The 12,178-nt window shown below is 41.0% G+C and overlaps 1 protein-coding gene across 2 annotated transcripts in view; it reads right to left on the bottom strand.

Moving 5' to 3' along the window:
* FSHR (follicle stimulating hormone receptor) overlaps positions 1–9,297 on the bottom strand; it is a gene marked incomplete at both ends in the record, with an annotated part of 166,353 nt that extends 157,056 nt beyond the window's left edge. For both annotated transcript variants that reach the window (XM_081253994.1, XM_081253995.1), the window contains one exon: positions 9,146–9,297. In XM_081253994.1, coding sequence (XP_081110120.1) covers positions 9,146–9,297 — 152 coding nt within the window. The remainder of the gene's footprint in view (positions 1–9,145) is intronic.
* Between the last annotated feature and the right edge of the window lie 2,881 nt (positions 9,298–12,178).

The following is a 12,178-nucleotide window of genomic DNA, read 5'->3' as shown; positions in this document are numbered from 1 at the left end:
GTCTGGTGTGAGATGTAAGAGGGAAACTAGTATGGTGTCACAGAAGCTGGAGGTCAAGAGAGAAAAGTGTTTCATGCAGGAGGATGGTCGTCTGTGAGGCATGTTCCTGAGAAACAGGTAACATGTAGGTGGGGAAATGCCCTTGAATCTGATATCTGAATGGTGCACCTTCCTCTTATTTTCAAACTTTTATTTGAAAAGTAATATAAACATACACAGTGTAAAACATAGTTAAAATATTTAAGAGAAGTTTATTGGTACCTGTGACAAGATAACTTTTAGTGGAACGATGGGCAGAGAGTCGGATTGAGTGGGTTGAATAATGAATGGGGATTCCTGGGAGGAGAAGGCAGAGTAAACAAATAACTAAATGGCCATTGGTTTCCTCTTAAAACCCCACTGAGAAGACAGTAAGGGGCATTTTTTTTCTTTCTTTTAAAGCCATAAAGCCATAAATAAGGACACAGGAACAAGAGCAATAGAATTTTAGGGTTATAAAGAACATGGATGGGGGCTTCCCTGGTGGCGCAGTGGTTGAGAGTCCGCCTGCCAATGCAGGGGACACAGGTTCGTGCCTGGTCCGGGGAGATCCCACATGCCACGGAGTGGCTAGGCCTGTGAGCCATGGTTGCTGAGCCTGCACGTCCGGAGCCTGTGCTCCACAGCGGGAGAGGACACAACAGTGAGAGGCCGGCGTACCGCAAAAAAAAAAAAAAAGAACATGGATGAATGTGGTTCTTGTACTAGTACAGCCAGGGTATCCTGGAGCTGGTTAGAAATGTAGAATCTCAGACCCCTCCCCAGACTTACTGAGTCGGAACCTGCATTTTCCCAGTGTATTCCTCTGATGTGTTTGCATTAAAGTTTGAGGATCGCTGACTTGGCAGATGCTAGAAAATGGAATCCTAAACCAATGTGCTTTACACTTCACAATCCCTAAAACACTCAGGAATTGGAGGCACTGGTGTCCCCAGAAGCGGAGCTGGGGGCAGTGAATAGGGTTGAGGTGGCCAAAATAAAGAGGGTTGGTGGAAAGGTTGTTTAAGAAACAGCCACACTACCCACTTGGTATAGTCAGGCCAGAGCTCCTCCCCACCTGAGAAAAACACCAAAGGTTTATTCTTTAAAGAGAGTAGAATAGAGAGTTTCTGAACTGGACATCGCAGAGACCACTTTTGGCTGCCGGACGCTGAGACCCCCAGCCCTTTTCCCCAGCCACCAGAATGCTGGCAGTAGGGCTTCACCCTCCAGATAGGAGCTTGGAGGAATCTTCTCCGGGGACTTTGCCCAGCCCAAGAGGCAAGACCTAGATATTGACACAGTGATTCCCCAACTCAGTGGCCCAGCCCCTCCTTTTATTTATACTTCTGTGGCTCTTGTTTTGTTTCTTCTTACCCTATAGCTCTGCTTCCAGAGCTACTTTGTAATTTTCCTATCTGGTTATCATAACTGTTTGTTCTCTTTCCTCTTGTCCCTAATATTTGTTTGGGGGAATCAGATGCCATTCTAAGACGGTATGTTCTTATTGAAGGAGCTCAGCCGATTTTCACAATCAGGGGCCTGATAAACAATTTTGCTACTGTGTGCAGGATTCCAGATGACCGCTTTGCTGTTCACCATAAATCTCACATTTGCTTTCATTGCCTTTCCAGTTTGTTTTCTAAATTAAAAGAGTGTTTCTTGTTGTATTTTCTGCCGCACCCGCCCCCTCCCCCCCAATATATTTACTTACGGAAAGTCTACACTGCTTGCCCATAAAAGATACACCAATTAAATGAAGCAAGAAACACCATAAAGAAACACCAATTAAATTCCTTCCTGCCCTGAGCAGAAATTAGCCTTGGTGGGCATATGGCCGTGGCAAGGGTTTGGGGCTGACGGTCGATACTTGCTCAGGCTGTGATCTGATGATGGAGAGTGATCATTTTTTTTTTTTTTGCATTCAATTTGCTTTTCTATTCTAAACATAGCCATGCAAAAATAGTTTGAAATTTAGAAGAAAGAGAAATTGCTTAAAGAAAACAGTGCAGCCTAAGCTTCCACTTTTGGTGCTGTTTTCCACCTTCTGTACCCTTCTCCTCTATCCCAACACAAAGGACCCAGACCCTTGTATTTGCCCAATTTGAAAATTTCTAGTCAAACTTAAATATTTGGACATCTGCCAGTTAAGCCTCACCATAAATTTGCTGGTGTTCATTTGTCATTCTATTTTATTTGAGGGCTGTGTTTTCCTTGTAAAATAAAGATAGGAGTTTCTGACCTTTTAAAAAAAATAAGGTGTCTGGAAGTGGCCCTGCACAGCTCCTGAAATCAACCCTAGGTTGTCAAAAGGGCAAATCTATTGTAGATGGGACAGGCAGACACCCATCTTCGCATCCATTTTTTCGCTGGCATCAGGCAGGCAGACGTCTCCTCATTGGCCTTCATTAGGCATCTGTTTCTTCCAGCTCTCACAATCTATGATTTCAGAATGTACAAGGCAACTTGCAATTAATTGTCAAGTGAGTGGTTTTGACAGTGACCGTTCGGGGTTCTGAGGGGGATTTTTATTGTTGTGGGTAAAAGTGAGGAAAAGCATTATTGTCGTTTCTTGTTTGATACTCTTCTCTTTTAGCAACTCCATGAAAACAGGCCCCGTGCCTCCCCTATTGATTCTTTTCTCCCAAGTGTCCAGTATAGTGCCTTGCACAAATATAATCAATAAATATTTGATGTGGAAAGAAAACTTCATGAAAAATCAGCATCTTTACCTGGTCTCAAAAGCTAACTCTATTAGAGTAGGATTCATTTCAGGTTGGAGAAAATAATAGTATTTAGGTAGGGGAATGTAAGGTATGTTTCGGATCTGGGGATTAGGAAATAGTCCATAGAGCAAAGCGTAGAAAGGCTAGAAGCTGAGAGAGAAGACAGGAGAGTTAATTTGAGGATAAAATATGGAGGAACTTAATGTCAAACTTATGACTTTGGACTTTTGTCCAAAGAAGACTGAAGGCATAGAGGCTGATTCAGAAGCTGTTACCCTGAGCTGATGAGTAAAGCACAAGTACAGGCACCCTGTCTTCTAAGGATGTGATCCTATCTTCTGAACCAAAACTTAGTAGACTTTCTTAGAAGGGACAGGATATTTTATCCTGGGGCCACTCCTGAAATCTAATGCTCAAGGCTCTGGCTCTTCTTTTATTTTTTTCAATGCACTTCTATTCCAGGAGGTTCTGTATGAAATGTTCCATGACCTCCAGTCAGCTTTTGTTTATCTAGTTACAAGATGTTTGTAAAATCAAAGCATTTTAACATTGAAAGAAACCTCAGCCCTGTTTTACTTCTACCTTTCACCAATCTACTGATGAATTTTCTCTCCCATATCCTCAGTTGATCTCTCTGATTCATTGAAACAGCTGAACTTGTAGGGTTCCTATTTCTTAGAGGTTTTCATCAATCTTAGCATTAGGGAGATACGAAAGTTGGCTCATGCTGTATGTTTTCCAGATTTGTGATAACAGGATTCTGTGATGGCTATGTGTTGGCTCTTGCCGAAAAGAGAGCCAACTCTGGGAGAGGGTATGAAAGAGGGTAGACCCTAGCCACTCCTGAGACTAAAAATATAATTGACTTCAGGTCTATGGCAAGGGTTTGGTTGCTTTACTCAAAAAGAGTTTTTGAACATCCCTTGAAGATTTTCAGATCAGTTGCCATATTCCATATGAAAGAACAATGTAATGACATGTTCAGGTCAGAGACCTAAAACATGCTCAGAGATACTTCAGGGAGAGGTCAGATCAAGAAGAAACATCCAATTCTCATTATAATCATCAGCTCCTAAGCAATTAAAAATAATTACTCTCTTTCCTAGGTGACCTTATGGGATATATAAGCTAGAATCTAGTCTAAATAAAGCTAAATTGGAGAGTTTAAATCTAACCACTTAAAAAAAATAGTCCAGTCAACCACAGTGACTGGATAACCCAATTAGTGGTTTTGGAGAAGGATAATCAAACATTAAATGAATTTTCCATTTGCTGCCAAGATTTCCTGCTTCTGAAGCTTAGGCTTCTTTGGCAGAAGACTTGGGTGAGGAAGGACAGCACTGACCTTTAGGTAAGCAAGGGGATTTTATCATCACCAAGTAGTGCAGTTCTACACTATCAAACCCTTACTTTTCAATAGCTGAAATGACTCTGTAAATTATAACTCTTAGCCAATTCTCAGAGTAGAGTTCATTTTCTGCTTTAAAGAATTTATTTCCCTTGCAATATAATTTTTACTTTCCCCCTTTCAAGTTACTGCATTCTATAGCTGTTCCTTTTTCTGATTCCTCTGCAGGAAATATAAACCTTCCTTACCCCAGTCCAATTAAATTCCAAATGTTGGCATAGACATATCATTTCTCACTAAAGTAGGTGCAGGGTTTTGTTTTGAGAGGAAAGATTATGTATACATTAGCATGAAAACTGTGCTGTTTGTTTCTTTCAAAGAAATACCTAAACAAGACAGTAAGAGTCTCCAGATATGGGCACCCAGAGCAATCTGCACACTGGGGTGTTTGGTTTTAATATCCAGGCAGACTACAATAATCAAAGCACATCTGGGAAACACAAGAAACCTAACATTCAGGGTTTGGAATTTGACCTTAATTGGCAAAAATTATATTTCTTTGAACATTTTTGTCTGGTTTAAAGTGATTTTGTTTAGGTAATTTCACTCATCCTTTCCATATTCTTTTTAGAAATAGAGAGACAGGTATTATTAAGTCAAGAGAACTGAGTGGCATGCCTAAAATATAGAATATTCAGCTTTTAACTTAGTAGACTTTGTTTCTAGTCTATGTATCTCTCTTTCTGAATAAATTAATGGATTCCAGAATGATATACAGGCATTTTTTTAAAAAAACAAACACATAAAAAAGCGAAGAAAACAAGGAAACTATCAAATCCTATAGTAGTTCACCGCAGGGAGAGCAATAATCATCTTTTATAAGAATCTTTTCTTGGATACTGAGGAGCGGAGCAAATAAATAGATGCAATTCCCCCTTATTTATTGTACCATTTGTTCTACATGTAATCGAGGCCCCAGAACCTTCATTGCATTGAGCCAGGCACAATAAGGAGTACAAAGGAAATTTTCACTTCAGTTGTGGAAATAAGATATATATGAAAAATTAAGGGCAAAGCAAGATTATAAAATGAACTGCACCGGGATTCAGATTAAATGAAAATGTAATGGTCAGGGAAGCAACCTTTGAGTAAGCTTATGATAAGTAGGTTGGATTTCAAGAGACAAAGAAAAAATTGAAGATTACATAAGCAAGTGGTATGACATAAGCACACCGGGACACAAACTGAGCTTGAGAGCAAGTCTTTCTCAGCTTGGCAGAGTAGATGGCTCCTGTTGGTGAAAGGTGCGAGGTAAAGTCAGAAAGATGAGCCACGGAATGATTTTGAACTGGGGAATCATAACATGGTGGCAGTGGTGTTTTATGGAGAAACCTAGAATGACAGTGTTCAGGCTGGTTTGGAGAAGAGAGAGATTGGTAGCAAGGAGGTAGATTAGCACATAATTATTTAACCCAGGCTTTAGATGTTCAGATCCCAAACAAAGATGATGGCAATGGAAAAAAAGAATTACTTCTTGTAGCAGAATGAAGGGAGTTTGTAAAACTGATTAGATGTGGGCAATTGGAAACATGAAACCTACATGATGAGGTGAATTGGTTTATCAATATTCAACAAATGAAGAAGTCAACAGTGGCTTTAGTAGTTTTGTAATCCATCCCTTTCTACACCTCTGAAAGAGTAACACCTAGTTCTGTTGTGGCTTTAGTCTATAGTTCAGAACCATCTCCTTCATGAGGACACATGGTGGTCTTAAATAGTTGTCTGTCAGGCATAAAGCAATGAAAATCAGCCAAAGGTCCATCTTTAGCTGTTATTGAGCACTGAATTGGGAGTCAGGGGATCTGGGCTGCAGTGCAGACTTTACAGGGGATCTGTACTGGTGGCTGGGGTTGGATAGACCAACTTCGAACCAACCTTTCTCAAACTGTTCTCAGAATATTAATCCTGGAAGACACTCTTAAAGAAAAAATTCTGCATTTGAAATTGTTTGCAAGCGTCAGAAAATCTGTTTTCCTCTTGGAGATCACAGAACCTTATTGGCATAGTGAAAGGCTTTCCTTTTGGCTTGTAATACCGCTAACATCCCTCCGAACGAAGGACCTACTAAGGAAAGACTAAACCAGTTCCTATCTAAACAATAGTCTATGGTTATGGGATATGGCTAGTGATCTAAACCAAAACAGCAAAACAAGGAATTTATAGCAAAGGAAGAAAATAAAAGGGAAAACTATAATTAGATAATTAGAAGTAAGTGCTGGTAATGAGATACAGGAACTTGCTGTGAGGAGAGGGGTCAACACAGGCAGCCTATAATATAATCTCAGTACAGCTCTCCCTACGCCAAGAATGGCCATCAGTGGAGTCTTTTCTTCTAGTATTGTGGTCATCTGACCCTGCTGGAGAAAAAGATGTCTGTATCCACACAAGTCACTTAGACTTAAGATTTCAAGTTTTGAATGGGTGTTCACATTTTTCTTAGAAATTCTTACTCCAGGAAGAATTAAGCAAGATCAAAGGGTCCTTTCTAGATTCATTGACTGCCTCCAGGTAAAGCTGAGTTTCTAAGTTAAGTCTGAAATCAAAAATCCTTTGCCCATGGTCAGGATGAAATCTGCTCCTTGAGTTCTTGGAAAATATTGAAAGCCTAAAGGAACACATTTTCTTACTCGGAAAGTAAGTGCACGGAGAGGGAGTGCTCCAGCCACTGGGAGGAGGAGGAGATTATTCTTAAATCAGTGGGTTCCTATAAACTATCTCAAAGTTATGAAGAGCTTTACATCCATTTTTCAAAGCATTCTCATTCCTGTTGATTCATTTGATCATCCTGAATGCCCTCTGTAGTGTTTTTTTCTCTAGTATTTTACAGATGACGATAGCAACAACAATCCCCCCCTCCCCTGCCACTTGCGAGACATTGTGCTGGATGTTTTAATACTCCATTTAATCCTCACAGCAAGTCTGAAAAAGGGACACATTGCAATTTCCATGAAACAGCCAAGAGCCCACGTGATAGAACAAAAAGCAATGTCATAGTCTGGGTTAGAACCCAGGTCTCTTGCAATCTGGAGTCCACACTCTTCCATCTCTGACTTGTCTAATCAATTACAGGCCCACCTGTGACTATAACCTGAGAATTCCCTCCATTCCTGACCCTGCTCACCTAGTTGAGTACTTTATTCATGGTGCTATGTTGTCTCAGGCTGCCTAAACCCTACTGAAGCCAGAAATATTTAGCCACTCTCAGCTGTAGTCTAAATCAGAAGTGGGCATTCCACAGACTGCAGCTCACATCTGGCTACTCCCTGCTGTTCTATGCAGGATGAAAAAAATTCTCTCTTCTAGTAAAGAGATACCAGAAAGCAGACAGCCTAGCACAGAAGGGAGTTTTGGATAGAGGAGTATCACCCTAAAATGAAGTCTTGTTAGAGACTGTGTGCTTTAGCAACTGGCTGGCACTGCTTGGCCCATGGGGAAACACTGACAAAAGAGAAGGGCCAGGAGAGGTAGAAATTGTGTGTGTGTGTTGGGGGGCTGTATCATTTAGCATTCACAGCCATCCGACTAAGCAGGTCGTATTAAACCCTCTAGAAGTTAGGAACCTGAGGCTCAACAGAGGTTAAGTAATTGTTCAGAGTCGCTTAGGAATAGGTGACTTCTTACAGGAGCTCAGGTACACCGGCTTTCTCCTGTGTTTATGATCATCTAACAAAGCAGACTGTGCATAGTTGCGTTCTTCCTTATAATCAGGAGTAGCTGTCCATCTGAGGCGGTTCAGCCAAAACACGCAGTGGGTCACTTATTTTCCCTGCCGCTGCAGCTGCCTTTGGGTAGGAATGGAGGGCTTGTGATGTCAAGAGAAAAAGGAGCAAGCAGAACCAAGTCAGTCTTGCGGCCATTTGTCCCTGAATGAAAATCTGAAGTGCAACACCATTGTGTTTGAGTGTAGATATGGTAATTGGTAAACAAAAAGTTGACCACCTTCTGCAGTAACATAAGAGTCACGCAGAGCTTTGGGGAATCGAGATGAAAACAGGCTTCCAGAATAGCAGCTTCTGTTTAAAATCCTTGGGATAAAACCACTGAGCATATCTACAATCTCTCAGCCACCACTTGCCAGTTCTCGGGGGAAATATCAATAGTAATTGGACAATTAAACAGTCCTGCCTTCCTCTTGCTCTAATGCAGTAGACATGGGACTTTAAGGGAAGAGCAGTGGATTGTGAGTCAAAAGGCCTGCTTTCTAGTTTGGACTCTGCCTCAACTCATTGTGAGAGTTCGGGCAACTCTCTTTACTCTCCAGACCCCAGATTCCTCAATTGCAAAATAAAGAGATAGAGTGAAATGGTGTCTAAGATCTTGTCCAGTTCTTAGAGTCTGTCTACTTCCTATTAAAATAGTTCAGTAAAAATCTAAAGTTGGGAATCACATTTTCCCAGGGGTATGAAAGAGTATCCTGTCTCTCTCTATCCCTGTCTGCCTCCTTTTTTTCTTTTCTTTCTTCCTTTTTTCACACCCCTTCCCTCCCTTACAATTCCTTTTTCCCCAGGAAGCAGAGTCTTAGTTCAGGGATTACTTGCTCGTGCCTCCAAAGCAGCAGTGACTCTTGCCTTCTTGAATTCAGTGTCCTCAGGAAACACACCGCGCTTTCCACTTAAATCGAAGGCATCTTTCTCCCTCCAATCCTGACTCTTCTAGGTTTCTGATTTCTCTTAGTTTTATTTTTCTGGTTTCACCAAAGAGTCTATGGCACCCAAGAGCAAAAGTGTTGAAAACAACAAAAAACTCTTCCTTTTGCTTTTGGATTTAGGTCTCCGTGCTGACCTTCCCCGACAATTCTGAGACAAAGTCTCACTATGATCCTTAGAGAACCGCAGGGCAGGAGTGTTGGGCCGGGGGAGTTTGTTTTATGTAAGCCTTTGGTCAGGGCAGAAATATTTTAGCCCAACAGTTATCAGTCCAATGTGAAAATAATAATAGCATGCAACACACAAATACCGACCACACTGTCATTCCCGCTGTCTCTGATACTCACAGTTCAACCGCATTCCTGGGGAGGTCGGAGGGAATCTCTGTCACCTTGCTCTCCTGGCAGAGGAAAACCCTGTTAGAGCAGTGACAGATCCGATGATGACATCCTGAGCCCAAGCTCAGGAATGTGAGCAAGGCCACCAGGAGCAAGGCCATGTTTATTTATCCATCCACCTGCTTTCTTCCTGCATCTGCAGAGAAAAACCTGCACAGGTTTCAGAGGCTCCCCACTGAGCCCTTGTGAGAAGAGATCTGCCTTGGGAGCTGGTAGGGTCACGTGACCCACCCAGGGATGCTTTCCCCCCCCCACCCTTCGGTCACTTCCAGACAAATAGCAAAATGCCTGTGTGCTAGCATTGATTTTAGGGGAAGCAAGATAAGTTACTCCCTTATCTTTCTTGATTGAGTTTATTACACCCTGACCCAAGGAAGACAGCAAATAGAACCTTGATGCATGTCTGGAAGAGTTTATATTAATTTGACTGTAGAAATGTCCTTCCTGGTCACTATTTTTTTCTCAAACCAGTGACATAACTGGTCACTGACTTTGACTTTCTCCAAAAAAGACACAATCTGGAATGTGAAACATCACCAAGAGTGTCACTGGGTGAAAGGCAGGGACCTGTTTCCAGTCTTGGCCTCAATGTCTTCCTCTAGTCCACTTGATATAAAACCAGAACTGCTGGGTTGTACTCATTGATCCTCTTCCTTGCTGGAATTACTAACCAAAAATGGTGTTGCTCAGAAGACAGGCAGTGGGTTAGTGAGCCCCAGGCAGATCGTGTTAGGTAGAAGGCACTTCTGAGAGGGGAGTCAGTCCACATAGATAACTGACTCATCTGAGCGACCTATGGAATGGGCTGTGTTTTCAGTGGGTTTAGTAGATGCCAGCTGTCCACTCACTATGGCCTATCCTTTCTGGCTTCTCTCATTTCCAGGCTCTGAAGATTGCCTTTGCCTTTTGGAAGCTGGCACAAATGAATTTATTTAATCTATGCTTTTAACTTAGTTTTAAATGTTCTCTGTAGGTGACGATCGTGGCGCTTTTGTTGACACTCGCCATCAAGGAGATGGCGAGGATCTGAGGGACGTTTGGCCACGCTGTCAGTAAAGGGGCCTTCAACTTTCAACTCCAGAACCTATAAAGTTTAAAAGGCAGAATATTCTCTAAGATCCTGCCTAAAGCTTATTACTTGCTAAAATTAGCTTCAACACTACCTTTAAGTAATTAGTTGCATAAAATTGAGTTATGTGAACATGCTAAGCAGTATATATCGATCCCACTCCTTTCTTCCTCTCTACTACCTCGTCAAGGAATAATGACATATGATGAATGGATTAAATAATCATTAAGGGAAAAAGAAGCAAGTGACTTTTAGGGTGAAGTTGTTCCCTGGCTTCTTCTGGGAGCAACTGATTCATTCTAACTCCAGGACTGGAAGATCAAGGCAGTATCTATATAGACTCTATATGCCAGCAGTTTGGGCTAACATGAACAGTTAAATTATTTCATTCACCAATTGATGCATGGAGTCATACTCTTTCAGATGTGGAAGGGTCTTAATTCAATAAGTTAACTAAGGCTTAAGTTTACTTTAAAATATCCACATTGATTAAAAGGGGTTGACTTACCTCTGTTTGAATAACTCCACTGACCAAAAAACTCATTACCAGTTGAACTTCTCACCCATACACCTACCCCGCAAATCCCCACTGAGATGTTGGAGAGCTCTAGTTATAACTAAATTAGTCCTCATATAATGAGCATAAATTTGAGCATAAATGAGTTATAAATTTTTTTTTGTGTGTGTGGTACGCGGGCCTCTCACTGTTGTGGCCTCTCCCGTTGCGGAGCACAGGCTCCGGACACGCAGGCTCAGCGGCCATGGCTCACGGGCCCAGCCGCTCCACGGCACGTGGGATCCTCCCAGACCGGGGCATGAACCCGCGTCCCCTGCATCAGCAGGCGGACTCTCAACCACTGCACCACCAGGGAAGCCCTTATAAAATTTTTTTAACTGAGAGTTTGATTCTAAAACTATGTCCTCTTCACAATTGACGATGACATATATAACGTAAATGTAAATTATTAAGCAAGATAATAGAACAGTTGTAGGCTGAAGAAATAGATGCCAATGACATTGCATCTATGTAGTTTTTTCTCCTTTATCCCTCTCATGTTCCTATGCCTAGAAATGACCCTTAATCTGAATTTGTGTTTATTATTCCTTTGTTTTTTAAAATTAATTTTATTACCAAAGTATGCAGCTCCAAACAGTATATTGCTTAATTTCGCTTGTTTTTGAGTTTTATACAAATTGCATTACTCTTAACTAGTTTTTGGTTACTTGCTATTTTACACTATGACATTTTAAAGGACCATGTATATTTCTATATATAGCTGTAGTTTGTAAAATTTCACTACTGTGTAATATTCCATTATATAAATATACTACCATTTATGTTTTCATTCTCCTGTGATCTTTCTTTATTCTGAGGCCATAAAAATATTCTCCTATGTGTTCTTCTAAAACTTTTATAGTTTTACTCTGCACATTTAAGTCTTTAATTTATTAGGTATTAATATGTATGTGTGGTATGTGTCAGGAACTCAATTTCGATATTATTCAATGGCATATGGTTTTTATCCACATGGATAAACAATTTTCCCAGAACCACGTTTTGAATAGGCCCTCTTTTTTTCCTTTCATTTGTAAAATTATCACATCTCAAGTAACTACTATTTTGCATTGGTTTGCATTTAAGCTCTTTTATATATAGCCCATCATCCTTTTTACATGCACCAATGCTATACTGTCTTAATTACTAGAACTTTAAAATCGTCTTGACATGTGGTAAGAAAATTTCTTCTTTTCTAATTCCTTCCTTCCTCCTTCTTCCCTCTCCTTCCCTCCCCTCTCCCTCCCTCATTCTCTCTTCCTTCTCTCTGTCTCTTTCTCTCTCTCTCTCTTCCTTTCTTTTTCTTCTCTGGTTGGGATATCCAGTGCAATGATGAGTAGAAGTTATGATGAGCATT

Source organism: Mesoplodon bidens, assembly GCF_964165515.1.
Source record: "Mesoplodon bidens genome assembly, chromosome: 14".
In the NCBI taxonomy this organism is placed as follows: Eukaryota; Metazoa; Chordata; class Mammalia; order Artiodactyla; family Ziphiidae; genus Mesoplodon; species Mesoplodon bidens.
Note: the sequence above shows the minus strand (reverse complement) of the source record. Positions and strands in the feature narration are given on the sequence as shown.